General features: G+C 33.6%; 2 protein-coding genes across 4 annotated transcripts; one reads left to right on the top strand and one right to left on the bottom strand.

Annotated features, from left to right (window-relative positions):
- Positions 1-3,978: 3,978 nt before the first annotated feature.
- On the top strand, positions 3,979-5,327 carry LOC102588161 (uncharacterized). Its single transcript, XM_006353709.2, has 2 exons — positions 3,979-4,258; positions 5,062-5,327. Exons 1-2 carry the CDS (start codon positions 4,089-4,091, stop codon positions 5,192-5,194), a joined length of 303 nt encoding a protein of 100 aa, XP_006353771.1. The 5' UTR covers positions 3,979-4,088; the 3' UTR covers positions 5,195-5,327.
- LOC102588492 (respiratory burst oxidase homolog protein E-like) lies at positions 5,261-12,837 on the bottom strand. Of its 3 annotated transcripts, none has more exons than XM_015311462.1 (14): positions 11,891-12,837; positions 11,601-11,760; positions 11,119-11,167; positions 10,705-10,818; positions 9,174-10,055; positions 8,997-9,092; positions 8,074-8,189; positions 7,824-7,994; positions 7,586-7,739; positions 7,305-7,493; positions 7,039-7,167; positions 6,721-6,799; positions 6,025-6,163; positions 5,261-5,744 (listed from the first exon to the last, which is right to left on the bottom strand). In XM_015311462.1, the coding sequence occupies exons 1-13, from the start codon at positions 12,534-12,536 to the stop codon at positions 6,054-6,056; spliced, it is 2,895 nt and encodes a 964-aa protein (XP_015166948.1). In that variant the 5' UTR covers positions 12,537-12,837; the 3' UTR covers positions 5,261-5,744; positions 6,025-6,053. The 3 variants fall into 3 exon arrangements, with proteins under 3 accessions (XP_015166948.1, XP_006353773.1, XP_006353772.1); XM_006353711.2 differs by having other exon boundaries at positions 5,261-6,163; positions 9,174-9,557; positions 9,630-10,055; XM_006353710.2 differs by having other exon boundaries at positions 5,261-6,163.
- Between the last annotated feature and the right edge of the window lie 2,968 nt (positions 12,838-15,805).

Below are 15,805 nucleotides of genomic sequence, written 5' to 3'. Positions count from 1 at the left end.
CACCTTTGTGTCACCCCTTTTAATTTACAATATTTTTAATCGTTAATGTCTTTAGCTACGACTAGTTTGAACTAAATTTTATTTTTCTACTAATTCTCAAAACCACTCATTTGGGACACGACCCCAACCCTTGGTTGGGTTACTATATTATCGACGATCGTAGACACTCATACTGTAGGTTAGTGTCGTTGGTCACGAGAAGCATTAGATATAGGATGGGGGAAAGTACTGTTGAATTGAAATTAGATTTAAGATAGGTTAAAACATATATAAGGATTGGAACGAAAACGTTATGGTATAATAACATGTTCCTCCTTTAACGTTGTCCACCCATTACTTTTTGTCCGTTGCTTGTTTGAAATAAAAATATGACCTAATACGTTACTATCAACAACGTTTATACTAATTTTGTAAAGTTTCAAAAAACATACTCCCTCCGTTTCACAAAAAATGACCTAGTTTGACTTGGCACGGAGTTTAAGTAAATAAAAAAGACTTTTGAATCTTGTGGTCCTAAATTAAAGTTAAGTCAAATGTACAAAATTGCCCTTAATCTTGTGGTCTTAAACATGCCACGTGGAAAGCAAAAAGTAAATTGTTACCAAAAGGAAAGAGGTCATTCTTTTTGAAACTGACTAAAAAGGAAAGGAGATCATTCTTTGTGAAACGGAGGGAATACTATTTTTGTAAATTTATTTAAATAATAAGTTATTTTGGTAAAAAATATCGGTAAGAAAGGGAGGCCTAGAGAAATACAATTTTTATCAAACTAATCCATTATTTAAAGCAATTCACCAAAATAAAAATTTATAAAACTAGTATAAACGTATTTCAAAGTAATGTTTTAGGGTATATTTTATTTTAAAAAATTCAGTTGTGTAAAATATTGTTGTTGATGGTGTTAAGGTAAAAAATGTTAATGTGATTAACGTTTTATGCTAAAAACATTACTCTCAATAACGTTTTAAGAATTTAACGCAATCTAGCCCCACGTCCATTATTTGTTACCCCATTCAAATAAACAATGTCATTTTTTATTACTTCGTATACATGTTATTTCAATTTAAAACTCATTCACCTAAAATCATTATGCACCTGTGATTTGAGAAATTTCAAGCCGTTATGCACCTGCGATTCAAGAAATTTCCAGCCCTTATGCACGTGCGATTCAAGAAATTTCCAGCCCTTATGCACCTGCGATTCAAGATTGTCCAAGGCCTCAAGATTAATTGAGAAATTTATGGTTCAACTCTTGATGATATCAGAAGCTCGGTATGAAGTGCTATCGGAAGCTCGTTATGAAACTCAATTTCTTCTAAAACAACTTGATTTCAAAGTATGAAGTGTTGTTTGATTGTTAGAATGACAACATAATGGGAGTATATCAAAGAGAAGGAATTAGGTCAAAATCTCATTTGATGAATAAATTGTAGCTCCCGTACTTCAATCAATTTTAGGGCTTTTCTCGTACTTCCATTTCGTCCAAGACTTGAATTGTCACGATCCAAACCATCGTGATTGGCACCCACACTAACCCTCCGGTGGGAGAACCATTAATACTAATTAGCTAACCAACTTAATCAAAATACTAAAACATTTAAGTTATGGAAGCAAGTTAAATGCTAAGGAAAGAAATAGAACTAATAACAACTAACATTACAGAAGTAATGCCTAGAACCTGAAAGTCAATGTACCAAAACATCTAACAATGAACCAATAGTCTAAATAAGAAGGGTTACAACCCCAAACTAACGAACTATCACTAACTAGAAAAGTCTAAGTCCGAAATGTGGACATAGACGAAGGAGAACTCATGGCAGCCCGAAAGAATTGGCTCACCCTTGAATTCGAAAGTGATCATTGATCTTTTAAGCGAGGTCTGTCAATAGCCGTCTGAAGATGCCTTGTACTCAACAAAAAAAAAAGCAAGTGCAATATCAATACACAACCACAGTGTACTGGTAGGATCACGGGGAAATCCCACTAAGTGCAACATACATAAGTCAATACAACAATACAACAACATGCATACACCGAACATATACAATAATATCAACATTTACCAACAACGAACAATTTCACGATTCTCAAACATCACAGTTATATCAAGTCATTGGTCCTCTCATGGAACCCAAACTATTAGTATACCGGAACGTGGTACCCGAACCAATGATTATTGTTCAACACGCACTGGCCCCCATTTTTTAACTTTCTAAAAAGACAAGCTATCAGTTCAAAAGTAGCTTTTACACTTCCCAAAATTTCATCTTCCTTTTTGAATTTCAACTTTACCAAAAGGAACAAGAGAAAGAACAATTATCTTCAAAAATTCAATTTTCAGACTCATAATCGATTTTCTATGTTAGATTTTGGTACTTAGTGTTTGATTTCAGTCGTGCATGTGTGGGTCGATTTCACTCGTGCATCTGTAGGTCGATTTCAGTCGTGCATTTGTGGGTCGATTTCATTATTCTAAGTCATCAAGAATCGTGGTTGAGTTCAAAGGTTAGTTTTTTCTTGATCTTTTTTTGTTTTTTTTTTTGTTACTGTTATACTTAGATTTCATAGGGGTTATGATATGTTGTTAAATATAGATTTCGATCTTTGAGTGAAATGCAACTTCATGCTTATTTTTTAGGGTTTATGGAGGTTTGTTTTTTCAAAAGATGAAAAACACTCTAATAAAGAAGAAGACATATGAGTTGATGAGGTTTCTTTTTTCAACTTTATTTTAATACGTGGCCAATTTTTATTGGTCAGTGTTGTCTAAAAATAGCACCCACACGCCTAACTTAGGTGAAGTCACGGACTCAGCCACGTAGGCCGAAAAGGGGTAGGAAATTATTTATAAAATAAGTTCAGGGAGAGGGGGGGGGGGTAATAGGACCTCAGTATAGTTTAGGTGTGTCTCTGGGATTTCGGGGATAGGTTGGAAAGGGGGGTACTTATGCATTTTCCCTTATAATTTAACAAAATATTTTATATTTTATTTATGAATGATATATAAATAATGATAAAATTTAGGCAAATTACTCAGATAGGCAAACATATACTAGTTAATTAGCTAATATAACAATAGTTTGAATTAATTACCACCATATACTAGTTAATTAGCTAATATAACAATAGTTTGAATTAATTACCACCATATACTAGTTAATTAGCTAATATAACAATAGTTTGAATTAATTACCACCATATACTAGTTAATTAGCTAATATAACAATAGTTTGAATTAATTACCACCATATACTAGTTAATTAGCTAATATAACAATAGTTTGAATTAATTACCACCATATACTAGTTAATTAGCTAATATAACAATAGTTTGAATTAATTACCACTCACAACCTCTTTTTAGCTATAATTATGTGCACTTCTCTCCGCTCTTCCTCTCATGCCTCTCTCCTCTCTTATAAATATACAAATATAAATTATACATGTATAATTATATGACAAATATACAAATACTATTCGCATATCTCCACTCTCTGACCTCCCTCGCTCGCCTCTCTCCTCCCTCTTCCAATCTCGTGCCAGATATACAAATACAATTTACCTCTCCCACTCTCTCGCTCGCCTCTCTCCTCCCTCTCCCAATCTAGCTCACCTCTCTCCTCCCTCTCCCAATCTAGCTCGCCTCTCTCCTCCCTCTCCCAATCTGGCTCGCCTCTCTCCTTCCTCTAATATGTAGCTCCGAATCGTAATTAGCAGACTATAACTATGTAGCCTAATTAAATTGTTTTTAGTGACTATTTACGAAATTTCCCCAATTTTATATCTATATAATTTCTCGATTCGATTTGATTATTTTGTGATTTTCTTAATAAAATTAAAACCCAAATCAAATAGTATTTTAATATTTAAAATTTAAAATCAAACTTATCCAAATCAAACAAAATATTAACTTTTTAAATCAATTTAATTTAAATTGCCATTAAGTTTGATTTTTTAACCGTAAACTGAGTAGCCTAGTTGCAGTACATAAAAAGAGGAAGGACATGTAAAGCCTCGGAAAAGAAGAAGAAAAGGGGGGACTATAACAGTCAAAATTCGTAAAACCCTAATCGGTAGCCAATTTCCAATATGGAAGGAATACAGAAGGCTTTTCGTAGTGCCATGTCTCAGGCTGATCCAAATGGCAGTTTCAGTTCCATTTCATCTGCTCTTGAAAAAGCACCCATTACATCTTCTGCTTCTGCTGCTTCTGTTTTGTCGGCTGATCACTCACAGCTTTTGCTTACTCGATCTTCCAGGTTATTTTCCCCTTTACTTTCCCAGTTTGCTCTTTACCTGCGTTTATTTTACTTATTTTTTTAATAATAATTTGACCTTTGCCGATCATAACAGTGTAATTACTAGGTGTTACACATGACCCTTTTTCTTTTTCAACTCAATTTGATCCATTACGATTGTGGCTTTTGGGGAATAATTATGGTATGTTGTGAATTGTGATGTCATTCAAGATTAGGAGCTTGTAGTTTGGTTCCCTTACTTTTTTTGGGGGATGAACTCATAGAAACCTTCCAAGTTTTGCTAGGTGTGGTCTAAGATATCTGAACTTAAATGGTGCAGAAGTAGGTCGAAGAACACCAAGAACCTGGCTCTAGATTTTTGTATTGTTAATTATAGATCTTAGTATTGTTGCAGAAAAAGAAATGTAAGTTTTTGAGTTGCTTGATAATCGTAGTATCCGTGATATGTATGAGAGAAAGGGGTCAAATGAGTATCCGAATAGATATAATAGTTTTTATCAGACCGGTAATGAGATAGCTTGACATAAGGTCTTTAATTAATAAGTACATGTGTTTATATGGTAGAAAGATGTACCTAGACTAGAAATCGAGATTGAGGATCTGTGCATTTTCATCTAGTATTATCACCAGCTACCACTACTGATGGTCAGGTCCACATTTTCGGTGCTGAACTTTTAAATCTATTTTATTTGAAACCCAAGCTAAGTACATCATAGCTTTTGTTAGTATAGTATCCTTGTTGAAATGTGACTAATGGAAATTATTGACACTCTCATGGTAAAGCTGTACATCTTCTATTGTAGACAAGCAGTATCACTGTGGACTTGCTCAAAGCTCTGTGCCATTTGTTTTGTTGCTGGAATATTTGTCGGTTATACACTGAAGCGTCGTGTACGCCGATGGGCTTCCAAATTTCTCAAGGGATTGAAGGACTAACAAGTTTTGGATACTTCCAGTTTCTGATTGTAATTTCATTTTCCATGTAGGTATCGTATCATATTGTACTTTTTCTGGCCATGATATACAAAAGTCTTTTATGGGTTTTTGCTGCATAAGCACTGAATCATATCTATTTCATTGTTTCCCAGTGTTTGATACAAACAGAATTTATCGACTTTCTTCAGTATTCTTTATTGACAGCCCTCTTCCATCTGTAATATCTGATATATCATTGGACCTTTTTTGACAACATAAAGAAAAAGATAGAAACAAATACACGAGACAGTTTATTTATCTTGGAGTACGAAAATAATCTTTTCTATCACTGTTCAGGAAACTTGATAGGTATAATTGCCTTGTAATAGCTTGATTTGTCATTTACTCGGTGCTCATCAAGCAACATCATACCACCTTCGCTTTCTTTTCCTTGTTACTTCATTCTCTTGCCTCATTTTCTTTAATTCTCCTCTTCATTCTCACACTTGCAGCTTAGTGGTATTCACAAATGCACTGAGGATGTCATATACCATTCTTCACACCCTACGGCCTACACATAGGTGCATAGTAATAATATTGGCTGTATGTATTTGACACTGTAACGACAAACATGATTGCTTTCTTGTGTCAGTAGAAAAATCTTTTTGTGGAGATTCCCAAAGGACAAATAATTACATTCTCCTATAGATAGAACTCACTATTTTGACTTCTTTCTCTATTGTAACTCGTATAATATATGCATCTACATTTCTCTGGATCGTGTAGTGGTACATTCATTCCCCTTAATCATATGGACAATTACAAAAAATGAAAAGAAAAATAAAGAATACCGTGTCACTTATTTGCTAAATTTGCTATTTCAAAAGTACTCTTTGTGGAACTCAAATCGTGTGGTTGTCTTGTAAGTCAATTCTTGTGATAGCTTCTTCAATTCCTTTGCCAAGGCAGGCAACCCACAGTAGAAGACTCCTGTGAATCACATAGAACTGTGTTGTTAACCAATCTATTAAATATCTTCTTCCTTTTAGTTTTTTTTTCCCTCCCCTCTTCAGTTGAAGTGAAAAATATTATCTGGGAAGTGCCCTGTTGGAGGCTTCTTCCTTTTAAATGGTCATTGTCATGAAGTTTGAGTTTTTTTTTTCCTTTCTGAAGTTTAAAGAACACATTTTCATCTCATTTGTTACACTCTTTAGGTTCCTTCGAAAGATAAATTAAGATTTATAAAGCCGTACTACTTCATCATGCAAATGTATTTTAGAGCTATATTTTCTATCTTCATCTAGTAAAAAAGCATGCCATTCTTATAATTGGTAATGTTGCTGCATCATTATGTTCTGCTTCATGTTTCATTTGTTTGATTATACATATTTAATTTCTTCCTTCGCCTCTATTATGTGATAATTTCCGTTGGCAGGAGGTTTGGACATATTGTAGAAGTGAGAGGTTACAAATAGGTATGACACAACACTTCTTAGAACCACATGTGCTTACAGTTTATTAAAGTTTAGGTTGTAGGAATTTTTTACCTACTGTGGAATATGGATGTTTTGAAGCAATTTTGTTGAATACTTCCTTCCAGTTGGGCCTTGCGAAATGTGTCCTTACCTGCAGTAGAATTAGTTTAATTAGTACTGGGGGTGGAGTATAGTTCACCTCTAGTTTGCTTCTCTCTAATCCTGTTGTGGTTGAAAACTTTTCATGAAATTAAGTAGCTTTTGAATAATAAAGCTTTTTTCTAGCTAGAACATGGCGCTCATTGAGCTAAGCTAAAATTCCGTACTTCATTATATTTCTTTTCCATTTCTCTTCAAGAAGGTTTGGTTGAGAGTATTGATGGATTATACCTGAGTGCCGGACAGGATGTCAACACCATGTTTTGCATGGTTGAGCGCCTGGACCATGGTGATGAGAGTTGACCTGGCATCACCCTCTTCATAAACACTAGTAAGATAATTGTGCATCTCTATCAGACCCTGTTTCATTTAAATCATCAGAAAAGGTATAGCTGAGTCAGTTACTAATATATCATAGCAGAATACTTGATAGGATGATAAAGGGTGGGGAGGGGTGGGCACTTAAAAATATCCTGTAACAAATTTCTGTACATTACTTTGTGATCCATCTCGGCCACTTCATTCATCACCCCTTTAAACCACTCAAAGGATCCTGGTTCTCTGGTAACCCAATAAAAATGTGCACTTTTTGTCCTTAGTGATTTCTTTTTTCCAGTTGATGCGATGCTTGAAGAGGCAAGACTTGTCCAGCTGTCATCCGAAGCGCTGGTTTCGGTAGTCGAATCCTAAGGTAGAATCACAGGCAAAGAGACTGTAAGTTGGGGCTTTTAACATTCTACCTGGTTAGTTCCAAATTAACTTGAAGTAAGATTTGTACCAGTTCTTCTGATCTTGAATTGTTCAATAGATCTTTTAGGATACTTATAAAAGGCGTAGCTCCAATACCTAGTCCCACGAGGAGCAATACATCATAATTTTGATAGTCCTGTGCTGGGGCACCATATGGTCCATCAACAAGCAATCGAGGTAAACTGCGTCATTACAAGCCCTTTAGACTTCTTAATAAGGAAATCTTGATATGTTTGACTGTTTAAAAATCACACAAAGGAAGTTACCCTCTTTGATCAACATTCCCACGTTCTCTAAACTTAGCCCGCCCTATTTCACATGCTGAACTATCATCCTCAGTGAATACCCGCTTAAGTTCATTGGTCCAATCACCTACCATGCGAATGTGAACACTGAGGTAGTCATCTCCTGGTGCTGATGTTATAGAAAATGGATGCCTGGAGAAGCATCAAGATATGTGTTAAATATCTGTTGGTCGAGGCATGATTGACTTAAATGCAGAAACACTGCACTTACCATTCAAATGAGGAGATTGTTGGGCACTGCAGGAATATGTATTGCCCGCTCTTGTATTTGAAACTATTAGGCTTTGACATGGTAAGGCTAAAGACATCTCCTGGAAGTACAGAAACCTGTAAGGATCAAAGAAAAACCATCTTCATTGGTTTCCTGTTTTGTTCCTTTCCTTCTCTCCCTGCTACCATGTTTATCTCAGTATGTTTTATTTGTTTCTTTACTACTGTCTTGGGGTTGGAGGCTGTAGGAACCAGATGCTTATATCATCTCTAGGAATGTAGGGAATGCAATTAAATACTTAGAGAAAGACTACCATAAGTCATTGACTTTATTTATGTTAAGGGTAGCCTTGGCATAACTAGTAAAGTTGCCTCAGCGTGACCAGGAGTTCACAAATTCGAGCTGTGGAAACAGCTTCTTGCAGAAATGCAAGGTAAGGATACGTACAGTAGACCCTTGTGGTCCGGCACTTCCCCGGACCCTGGCATAGCGGGAGCTTAGTGCACCAGGCTACCCTTTTTTCCCCTCTTATCTCTCGACTTTGAGTTTGCTTATGGTAAATTTTCACACTGGACTTAGTTCCATATTGGAAGGTTCTAAAAATTGTTGGGGTGCTGGTGGTTGGAGTGCGAGTATTTGATTGATTTATGTTGGTGCTCGATGGACATGTTTACGATGTTACACAGTGGACATATTTGATGAAATAAGAGAAACTCTTCTTCTTAGGGAAGTAGCTGATTGAATATATGGTTTTGTGGTGGTGTTTGGATGGTTTCATCTGTCTATATGTGTGAACCTCAGTGTGTGTTGATTGAGGGTTGTAGAGGGAGGCTAGAAGCAGATGTTGATTGCAGCTTATTGGTATGCGGAAAAGGAGTCTAATTTCTCTATAGATGGAAAAGTAGATTGATAAAGCAAGTCACCTTCAAAATTTTTGCTGCGTAGTGTTCTGATCGGCATGTTCTCAAACTCCTCTCTGCTACATAGAGGAGCAACGGCATGGAGATGTACATCCATGTCTGCAATATGGGAAATAAATTGTCAGCATACCCCATGTTTAGTTTACATAAAGCAATTTGGTGTTCTATCTATGCCCTTACTGTTTTCTGCCACCATTGGTGAACCAAGAATACAAATGTTCCATGTACCAGTAGTAGTACATAGACCACTGCTAGAAGGTGATGAGAGTACCAAAATGCATTGAAGCCTGTTAATCGACTGAAAGGAGGTGGTAGCTTCAATACATTTCTCCTGAAGCTGCTTGTTGCTAGTGTGAAGACAATTGCCATCAAAATCACCATAGCAATGCCAGTGACGCCTTCAATACCAGTCAATAGACTTTTGAAAGTGGGCTTTACGTTGTCAAAATCAGAAGCTATCAGTGCAAACTTTTCAGGAGATGAGTTAATCAGACGAGGAAAATCACACGCTAAATGGTTCACTGCATGAAGCAAGATTCCAACTCCAATAGCATATGCAATAATCTGCAGTTGAAACAACATCATTAAGAAAATTCCAGGAAGGTGAACAATGTACTCTGTTTGGGTGCAGTTTACCTTGTGAAAATTGATATTATCATCAAAAGGAAGGACGAGCTTGGCCCTAGTAGACCGTAACCAAGTTAAAATGTTTCGACAAACTGGTAGAAGAATAAGTGCCATGTTGAGCTTGAGAGTCTCTGCAGCTCCTTTAGCAGTAGCCAAGCAGTAACCCATAACTTGAAATGCTGCTCTTCGTCTATACTGCAAGAATTTCCAGGTGAAAAGTCCAGCCATAATCATCACCCATAGCAAAAGAATCCAGCCTCTTTGCCAGTTATCTAATACAAGGCATTTAAATGCATAACTTGCTCTCTTTACTAGGTTCTTGGTCTTATTAAGAGTTCCTAAATTTTGACCCCATCCAACACTTGTTGTGCTTAAGGGTCTGCTGTAGGTCATGTAATTGTCCCTTTGCAGAAGAAGCGTTTCCAACTGCCATAACTGTAAAGGAAAAGAGAATATATCAAGTCGTTTTGCCAAACCAATTTTCAGATTGAAATGACTTTTGATAAATATTAGAAGTGTCCTTAGAGTTTGCGGTTTTTTTTTATAAACATGACATGATATTTCAATAGTTATAAAATATGTCATTCTTCTTTAATAATATAATTACATGTCCTTTTAAGAATAATTAAAAGGAATGATTGTATATTATAAATATATTTGAGATAATATTTAGTGTTAAATTCAATTATTTTTTCTTCAACAACGTTCTTGTGGTCCCCAAAGTCCAAATACAGTGCTCGAGGATTCCCTATGTTTTGACTTAGACGTAGTCGACTAAAAGAAGTTCGTGCTAAACACTTATTCAGAATAATAAAATAAAAAGAAAAAAGAAGTTTGTGGGTCCGGATATGTACAAGTCGTGGTATAGACAAGACGACCGACAGCTACTAACAGAAACGTATAATTGATCAAATCTAGGTTTGGTAATTTGGTTATAAATAATCAGATAATTTTTATTTTATAAATTGCTGTGTAAAAAGATATTTATAATATAATGTCACGTAAGTATTGATAATTTCATATGATAAATTTTAAGATAAAAATGGTAAGTGACTTGTTAAAATAAGTTAGAAGATAATGTTACCTCAATGTAACCAAGACATTCAGGGTCTAATTCCTCCATAATTAAAGAAGCATACTCGGCTGCACGTTCCTTCAACTTGGACAACTTATTTGCCGAAGCACTCAGCATGATTAGCTGTTGGAAGAACAAAATATAAAGGGAATACCATAACAAATCAATCTTTGAGGGAAAACTATATTTATTACTACTATTTAATAAATATTCCTCCGCCATTAACGTATTCTTTTCTGTTCCACAATACTATAAAGTAATATTATTAATAACTAAACACGAAACTAATGCTTTTGCGAATTATTGAAGAAGCCCCTCTCTGCCCCTAATGGATTTTGCACAAATAGAATATGGTTTGACTTTAAATTTTAACTTCTTTTTTTCAGTTTTATTGTTTTTGTAGTTAACCCATGATAATCTTACCTCTTGAACTTCATCTCTCGTGATTTTTCCATCTCCATTGCTATCCGCCCTACATGTAAATATCATTATCAAGTAAAATATTAAGACGAGTATATATGAAATAACAAATTATATCAAGATGAAGCGGTCTAAAGGCAAACCTTCAAAATCAAAAATCAAAATATATTGGATTTGATGTGCTATATCTATAAGGCAAGCGAGTCAAAATTCAAGTTTAGCCCTCTCCAAAATCATACACGAGGAGATAAATTACACCACAATGATTATTTTTTTTTACGTAAAACAAAGAAGTGGACCAATCATAACTGATTAACATGGTATAATAGTTTAAGCACACTGATATGTCTTTATCGTGTTAGTTTATAACTTTAATTCTTATTTCAGATATAGGACAAAAAAGAGTTGCTTTTCCGTGTTGAGAATTGAGATTAATAATAATGCATGCTTTCGAACAAAGTGGACAAAAAGGAAAGAGAACCCACATGTCAAAGAAAATCTGAAGCCTAGCATCAAAACTTTGGTCAGAAATCTGTAACCAAAAATCATGAAGCTCAATTTTGGTTATCTTCGCCGCTTTTTGACGCCGCCGCCGTATCAACGCATCGAAAACCCCAACTGCAAATTCTTTCGAATCCACCATTCCTGCACATGCACCGTTCAGCAGTATATAAAATATACAGTTAAAACTAATTTCATGCATGATTTTACAAAAAAATAGCAGATGGCATTCATATGGTTTACATGATGAATTGAGAACTTTGAATGTATGTACCAATGCATTCACCAAAATCTTCTCTAGCAAGTAATCCGTCTTTCGCCAAAGCATGAAACCGCGCCTCCACTTTTTTCCAAAGCACATTTGTGTCAGATTCGCCAGTTGTTTTGCTTATAAATCTCAATCCACCAAGCGCACGCTGAGCCGTTGATTTACTTCTTACTAGTTTCAATTTCGATTTCATCTCCTCTCGTGCAGATAAGGTGTTTGGCTGAAAATTATCATCGGAGACTTCTGATGCTGCCGCCGATGTCCGTGACATCACCGACGGCGATCGGATCCACGAGAATTTCCGGCGGAGTTTGGAGGCCGCCGATGCACTACGAGCCAGAAATCCGTTGGGCGGTGCTTCGTCTTCTCCTTCTTCACTACCTTCATCATTAATGTGTGATGGTGTTGGTGCTACGCTACACAAAACAATTGAATTATCATCCAATTCAAGCGTAACTTCCACTAAATCATTATCGTTGTTTCTCCTCAAATCATTGAGAAAAATCGGTAACATTGCTCCTCCGACATACTCCCCGCCGGTATCCAACGGCACCACTATTTCCTCCGGTAAGTCAAAATTCCTACTATAACTGGATCGTTTTGAGCTGCAGCTGCCCAATGATGATGACCTCAGAAATGATTTCAACTGCATTATTTTCTTTCTTCTGAAAAGATCGACAAGTAAGTAACACCGAAATCTCCCTTATTTCTTGCAATGCAAACTATATTTCTTTAATTTAAAGCTTAAATTTAACAAGAGAGAAAAGAAAAAAGCTTAGACGATCACACGGTTCGTTCCGGAATGTTGTTAAAACAAACACCTCTCAACCGATCTCTGAACACGATTTCAACGCTTTGCCTCCAGACTCTCTCAATTTCAATTTCACATTGGTTCCATGTAGAAAAAATGATAGAGAGAGAAAGAGAAGAGGAAAGAAGAGAGTTGTTGGGGTTTGTTCAAGAAAAACTCTATAAAGAATAGCTTCCAACTTAATAAATATAACTAAATTGTACTACTAATATATTATTTATTACTCACTAAATAGAAAGAGAACTATTTTATGAGAAATTACTGGTAAACTATCGTTGTACATTCCTAACATAATACCCACTACGTATCTACCATTTTCTTTATTAAGATGTACTTGGTTAATTCTTATTAAGCATTATGGTTTTCTACTAATGATATTGCTATTTTAATTAAGAATTTAAGATGAAAATGTAATTTATGTGGTTGGCTCCTTATTTGAACACGACATGCGAATTTAACCAAGTAGGTGAAACGTGGGACAATGTTACCTCATTTGATTACGCCCATAGAATTACACGTCTCTCACAATAAAAATAGATGTTGCTCTCTATCATATAATAATATTCCCCGCATCAAATTATCTGTCATATTTTTTTTATATGCATTTCAAGAAAATGTTATGTAAAGAATTTTTTGATTATTTTATTTATATCTTTAAAATATTATGTCTAAATTTGTTATATAATTCTATTTACGTGTTATTATTTATGTGTTTGTAATTTACAAGAACAATAACTATTATGGATAAACTAAAAAAATATTATTATTTTTTAATGAATTTTTTAAATGAAAAATAATTTGAAATAATTACTTTTAAAAACCACAATAAATAATTTGAGACAACAAAAGTAACAAATTGCATCTCTTTTCCTTCACCTTACAAATTTCAATTCTTGGACTTGTCTTTTAACTAAGATCATCATAAATTCTTAATTAAATGTCTTATTTTATTACAGGTTAATTTTTATATAAGGATCTAATCAATATCACAGTAATATATACGATCTATAATAAATGATACTTATAATATATAGTTTGTTACTCTATTCAAGTTAAATTTATTCTGTTATTGTGCAAATTATAAAATGGTGAAGCCGCCTAAGGATAATTCGAAGAAGACTTCAGCTGAAACTACGGCATATGTTGCGCCACATGGGGTTGGGGGATGGGAGGAACTTAATTAAATTCTCTATTATACTTAAGTATATCTATCTTGTAATTGAGCTGGAATAAGAAACTCTACCTAATACTCCATTATTCATATATATATATATATATATATATATGTGATGTTTTTATCTTTTCATATTAATCTAGTATATATAAGTGATGTTTCATATATTTAATAGGATATAAATTTTTTGTCATTTTATCTTTGTTTAGATGTGTGGATTTTTATCTAAATTCATAAACTATATTAAATATGTATTTCATCTGTTTCAAAATAAGTGATGCATCTATCCTTAAGAAAACTATTCATTCCCATAAAATAAGATATATTTTAACTAACTTATCCTTAATAAATATCTTGAAAAAACTGTAGCTTAATCTTTAGACATATTTTGATTATATAAAATTTTCTTTATTTTAATAAAGATAAAATTGAAAGAATATCACTAATGTCTTTTTAAAAAAAACTTATATGTAGTTTTATTTATTGATGAAAATAACAGTACATACATTAGTGCCTTTTTGATTATGTGAAACTGTGCTTATTTAAAATACAATGAAAAAGTAACAACATCACTTATTTTGAAATAAAGAAAACACTATTTAATCAAGGATAAGTCAGTAAAATAATACCTACTACTTTCTAAAAATGAATAGATTTGTTAAGGAATGTGTTCAAACTAAAAACGCCATCTTCTTATTATTATTTCCTTCGTCCTATTTTAATTGTCGCTTAAAATTTTTTCTCCTATTAAAATTAATAATAAATATAAGCTTTAATTTATTAAGTTATTTTTTTCATTAAAAGTTTTTTCTAGAACTGACCAATATTAAAAATAATTATTTCTTTAATATTAAAGAAATAATTGAAAACAATTATTAATCTTAAATTTGAATTTCTAAAATAACAACTATTTTGAAATACTATTTTTTAAAGCTAAAAACGACTATTAAAATAAGACGAAAAAAGGAGTAATAATTAAGTACTAATTTAAGACATTGTTTTTGGTATAGGGAGAGAAAAGCTAAAAAGGAACAGCCTAACTATAAGTTAGATAATTTTTAATTAAAGTCAAATTAGTGAAAACATCTCATTTACCAGTTTACTTAGTGACCTTTCCTCCAACTCTCTTTCTTTCCATGTTCCAAACATTCGTTAATCCCTTTTCCATTTTTTTTATATTCTTCAATTTGGTATTTTTAAAATTTTGTTTTTTTTGGGGGATTTCTATTTTGATTTAAAATGTTTCTTTGTTTCATGTTTTAATAGAGGGACTGAGATTTCGTACCCATAAATCATAATATATACCAAAAGTTTGGTTGGTATTAGTTTTACTAATAATTTGTCGACAATAACGTCGGAACCCCACCCCCCTCCCCCCTCCCACCTCAGAGCTAATATTATTGTTCTTATGAACATCAATTATTGAAAAAAAATATTATTCTCATATGTGTTTGTTAAAAAGAAGAGAATAAAAAAGGATTCAGATTAAGATTATTTCTTTTCCTCCTAGCTCCGATAAATTTTTTTACGACTTAGCTTATAGCGGTAATAAACATTTCCATGTATAAAAGTTTTTGAACATCTTTTAGATCTAACAACTTTCTCACTAAAACCAAACACAAAAAAAGAGTACATGATGATTGATTGGCTTTTAAGTTTTATGTACTTGTTTAAACCTAAACAGATGGTAATATGAACAAGGGGAACATAAAACAAGCTGGATTAAAAAAAAATGAAATAATAGGAACTTGAAAATATAAGGACTACTAGAACAATAAGGGACGGTAGTATGGAAAATGTTTTCTAGAAAAATGAGTCAGTGTTATTTTTTCTCTTGTATTGGTATGTAATCCAAAAATATTATTCTAAAAAAATCTGTATATAATCTAGATAAATATTATGAAGGAAATAATGGTTAGCTAGTGGGTAATCAGAG

Source organism: Solanum tuberosum, unplaced genomic scaffold (assembly GCF_000226075.1).
Source record: "Solanum tuberosum cultivar DM 1-3 516 R44 unplaced genomic scaffold, SolTub_3.0 scf00157, whole genome shotgun sequence".
Lineage (NCBI taxonomy): Eukaryota > Viridiplantae > Streptophyta > Magnoliopsida > Solanales > Solanaceae > Solanum > Solanum tuberosum.
The sequence above is the reverse complement of the archived record's forward strand: the minus strand, read 5'-3'. Positions and strand labels throughout refer to the sequence as shown.

Bases quoted from the DNA above. Each gene is read 5' to 3' on its own strand.
- LOC102588161 (XM_006353709.2), top strand. From the start codon at position 4,089: ATGGAAGGAATACAGAAGGCTTTTCGTAGTGCCATGTCTCAGGCTGAT. The intron at 4,259-5,061 runs GTTATTTTCCCC...CTTCTATTGTAG, and splicing joins TTGCTTACTCGATCTTCCAG to ACAAGCAGTATCACTGTGGA.
- LOC102588492 (XM_006353710.2), bottom strand. From the start codon at position 12,536: ATGCAGTTGAAATCATTTCTGAGGTCATCATCATTGGGCAGCTGCAGC. The intron at 11,761-11,890 runs GTACATACATTC...GTGCATGTGCAG, and splicing joins AGATTTTGGTGAATGCATTG to GAATGGTGGATTCGAAAGAA. The intron at 7,995-8,073 runs GTAAGTGCAGTG...ATGCTTCTCCAG, and splicing joins ACAATCTCCTCATTTGAATG to GCATCCATTTTCTATAACAT.